Here is a 5,000-nt window from a genome sequence, read left to right on the forward strand (position 1 = left end):
CAAGGACAGGTCATTTAGAGTTTTCTTTTCTCAGTCGAGTTCCAGATTATCTTTGCAATTTTGGCTGGTTATACTTGAGATTGCTCCAATCTGGCCAACCCCAAGGATCTCGACTGAGGAAAGAAAACTTTGACTGATCAGTCCTTGTTTTCTTTGTATCGTCTATTTGGATTTTTTTTGTACATTTCTTGTATCACATAACTGTCTGGATGTTTTGCATTCTTGTCCCATTTTGTATTTATTATATATAATATATATATATATATATATATATAGAGAGAGAGAGAGAGAGAGGAGAGAAAGAGAGAGAGTAAGAGAGAAGACCAAAGTGTACGTATGCCGCTATATATATATATATATATAGATATATATATATATATATTGTAAGAGCAACTGTTTTATCGAAAGCGTATATTGTTGTTAAATGCTTAAAATACGAGACTAGAAAAACAGCCAACAACTGATGAAGGGTCGTTCTTTATGTTGCTTGTTTTGTTTTCCATTTGTGTCGTTGGTTGTTCCAAAGAATAGTTCATGTTCCGTGTATTCGTGCTTCATATTTTTCGTTGTACATGTTTCGTGACATCCTGTGCCCACATATGCATATATATATATATATATATAGATGTAAGTATGTACATATACATATGTATATATGCATATATATTATATATATATATATATATATATATATATATATATATATATATAATATATATTTATGTATATATATATATATATGCCATGATTGAGAAGACCCATCAAGCCAAGTGAAATCATAGTCTTGGCAGATACTGGTGTCACACAACTGGCACCTCTACTGGTGGCACGTAAAAGCACTCATTACACTCTAAGAGTGGTTGGCATTAGGAAGGGCATCCAGCTGTAGAAACCATGCCAAATCAAACTGGAGTCTGGTGTAGCCCCTCAACTTACCAGCCCTGATCAAACCATCCAACCGATGCCAGTGAACACTAAATGGACACAAAATGATGATGATGATGATAATGATGATGCTATGTACTTAGAAAGCACAAAAACTAGCAAATTGGTTCTGAAATTATTTAATTTACATTATTTTACATGTATTTCAGTGAAGATAGAAAAACCACCTTATGTAATCCAGGCCAGGTATATTTTATAGAGTATTCTAAGTAAATGGTAAAATGTCACGTAATATAAATTGCATGATACATACAAGTATATTGTATTTAAATTTATGAATATATTTAAGCTTATTTCAGGCTATATTGTGTATAAAATATATACTGTTCATATAATGATGAACCATCTGAAGCACAAATATGCAAATTAAGTTATCTGCCACTATGGTAGCTTAGTTGCTCACTGTTATCTATAACAGCTGACACTTGGTATGCTATCAATTGAGGAAGGAAATTAGGGATGTCTTCTCAGAAGAGTAATCAATAAATCATGAAATCGTTCATCAGAATGCTCTCCACTCATTTTTCTTGCTCATTGAAAGTGTAGAAGAAATATGTTCACATTCTTGTTTAGTTGTTTTTTTATCCCAACAAGAGTGAATGACCTTCTAATATTTAAACATATTTCAGTACATTCAATTCAAGCTGTGTTTTGAATCACACACACACACACGCAACACACACACACACACAAACACACACACACACACACACACACGCACACACACACACACACACACACACACACACACACACACACACACACATACACATACATATATATATTAGGTTGAAGAAAAGGTTTGTGTACCATGTTTTGAAGAATTATTGTTGTTGTTATTGAATAAATTCTTGCATAAAAAATCATTATTTTAACAAGCCACACAAACTTTTTCCTCAACCTAGTATGTATAAATATATATATATATGTATGTATGTATGTATGTATGTATGTATGTATGTATGTATGTATGTATGTATGCATATATATATATAAATATATATATATGTATGCATGTCTGTATGTATACATATATACATATATATATATATATATATATATATATATATACACACACACACACACATTATAATATATATTCTTCATTTAGGGATAGCAGTAAACATAATAGCACAGGGCTAAGTTAATTTGTTTTGGTATCTAAAGACAAAAATAACAATATAAGGTTTTAAGTTAGATGGTTCATCCTGTCCATCTCTTTCCCTTATGACAAGGGCAAAGGATTTTGTAACATTTGCAACTCTGAACTCTTCCATATTCACTTCTCTAAGAATCACCTTGTTAACACACTTCTAGAGTAATCTTACAAATGTAAGCACTGGCAGAAGCATACCTTTAGCTCATATAAGTGATTTATACCAGTCTGTATAGTTTGAACATTTAATTCACCTTGCACTTTACTTCAATAGAGAAATCTACTTCTAAGCCTTTGAACATTTTTTTCAACCAACATATCCCTCTTTATTTGTTCTCTACTTATTATTTCTTTATTCCTTCTCTTCCTATGGTCTGCCTTTGACGTCAGATCTACTAACGTTTTTTTTTTTAAATACATAATAGCATTCGGTTTATCATTTATGCAGTCATCAAAATTATAATGTCTTGTTGTTGCGATAGGTTCTCAACAACAAGACATTATAACATTATTTTACACTGTTTATTCCTTTGGAATGTTTCTAACATCCCTTTTTTATCATACTTAGGGCACCTACAATAACAGGAACAACTCTTATTTTAAGATGCTACATTTTTTGTATTTCAATTTCCAGGTCTTATATTGCCTTAGTTTTTTAAATTCTTTGATAGATATATTTTTATCTGTGGGAATTATTATGAATTTGGTGAGTTGGCAGCATCACTAGAATACTGAATAAAATTCTTTGAAACATCTTTACATTCTGAGTTTTAAATCTACCAAAGTTGATTTTGCCTTTCATCATTTTAGTACAAGTTATGCACTGGGGTCAATATAATTGACTAGCCCCTCCCACCAAAACTTCAGTCCTTGTGCCTATAGTAGAAAGAATTATTATTATTATGGTTGTTGATGTTGCTGTTGTTATCCTGATTATGATTATTTTTTTTATTATTCAGGTTGGGACATTGAAAACGGCTGCTCGGATGGACTACAGCCATCAATGTTAATTTCCTTGACTTGCCCGAAGTTATGTGCCCGTCACTTCCAAGGCCAGCATCACTACCTGGGAGGTCGGTACATACCACGTACCCTGGAACTCCGATACGAGCTAAACCTACCCCAGTATGCCGGCATTGATTGTACAGTGGAGCTGAAGACACAGCATCAGTCAACTACCCACAATACTAGCGCAACCACTACCACTACTACTACTTCTTCTTCAACTACTACCACCACTACTACTAATACTACTAATACTAATACCAATACTACAGCTTCCTCAGCCTCATAGAAGCGCGTCCATCCTTTTATTTTCTATTTATATATCTGTTTATCTATTTTCTTTTCTCTTACTCTTCTTTCTTTCTATGTATCTATCTCTGCATCTTTGTTCATCTGTCTCTCTCTCTCTCTCTTTCGCCTCTTTCTTCTCACTCTATATCTGCATATTTAACTATCTATCTCTCCCCCCCCCTCTCTCTCTCTCTCTCTTTCTCTATCAATATTTATTGATATTTTAAATCTTATCTACTAAAATTTTAAAAAAAACATGAAAATATAACACTAATAATAATGATGATGACGATGATGATGATAATGATGATGATCATGGGGATGAACTTGGGTGATGGGGGGATGATTGGTTACCTAAATTATAATGGTAATAGTGTTTATATCAAGAACATCAAGATGATGATGATGATGAGAATGATAATGGGAATGAGCATGATGATAATTATGATGATGATGATGATGATGATGATAACAGCAGTGGCAGCAATGGTGCAGATAGTGGTGAGGAAGTGGGTGCTCCTGCATGGTCACGGTCAAATGACTGAAAGAAGTAAAAGAATAAAAGAATATATGTGTAAACACTTAAGTTTACAGGTGAGTGTATCTGGTATAATAATAATAATAATAACAATGATGATGATAATAATAATAATAATAATAATAATAATAATAATAATAATAATAATAATGGTAAATAACAAATGCCACCACCACCAGCATTGATACCACTACCACTAGTACCACCACCACCACAACCACCACCTCCATCACCATGATAACCATCATCAACATCATGATCCTAATCATCATCATTCTCATCATTGTTGTGATTATTGTTGTTGTTCTTGAATGTGTGTAGCTGGAGTATACACAGTAAGGGCCTCACACTACCCAGTGATGCCTGTGGACACAGTTTCAATTCCCAGCTGAAGAAAGCTATCCACAACAGATTATATTGTTAATAACCCCCTTGGAAAAGACATAAACAATTCACCCACTATGTTCATGACATAGTAATCTACAAAGCCTCATGTCTGTCTATGTAAGTTACATTATTATTGTTTTGATTAACTATAGATTTTTCTCTTTGATAGATAGATAGAAATAGATGTAGTTATATATATATATATATGTATACAAATATATATATATATATAAGTATACAAATATATATAAATATATGTGTGTGTGTATATATATATATATATATATACATACATACATATATATGAATATATATATACACATATACGTACATATATTGAATATATATATATATTATTATGTTATAGTATATATATAATATATATAATATATATATATATATACACATACATATATATGAATATATATAAAGTATATATTATAATGTATATATATATATATATATAATAGATATGGATATTTAATATATATATATAATCTTGTAATATAAATTTTTTGTTGGTACATTCCGTCTTCTCTTTATCTTTAATTATATATATATATATATATATATATATATATATATATATATATATATTATGTATTTATTTATAAGATTAGCAGAATTTTGGGAAGTTATAATGATTCTTTCTCACTCCACAAAATTTCTACCAATGTG

General features: G+C 31.0%; 1 protein-coding gene across 2 annotated transcripts in view; it reads left to right on the forward strand.

Moving 5' to 3' along the window:
• LOC115219986 (NAD(P)H-hydrate epimerase-like) overlaps positions 1-5,000 on the forward strand; it is a 48,941-nt gene that overhangs the window by 42,600 nt on the left and 1,341 nt on the right. Inside the window, exon 4 of one of the 2 annotated variants that reach the window (XM_036509574.1) lies at positions 3,061-3,317. In XM_036509574.1, the coding sequence (XP_036365467.1) occupies positions 3,061-3,317 (257 nt within the window). Of the gene's footprint in view, positions 1-3,060; positions 3,554-5,000 lie in introns of those variants that run through there. The other variant, XM_029790287.2, reaches the window with a different exon arrangement.

Source organism: Octopus sinensis, linkage group LG15 (assembly GCF_006345805.1).
Source record: "Octopus sinensis linkage group LG15, ASM634580v1, whole genome shotgun sequence".
Classification (NCBI taxonomy): Eukaryota; Metazoa; Mollusca; class Cephalopoda; order Octopoda; family Octopodidae; genus Octopus; species Octopus sinensis.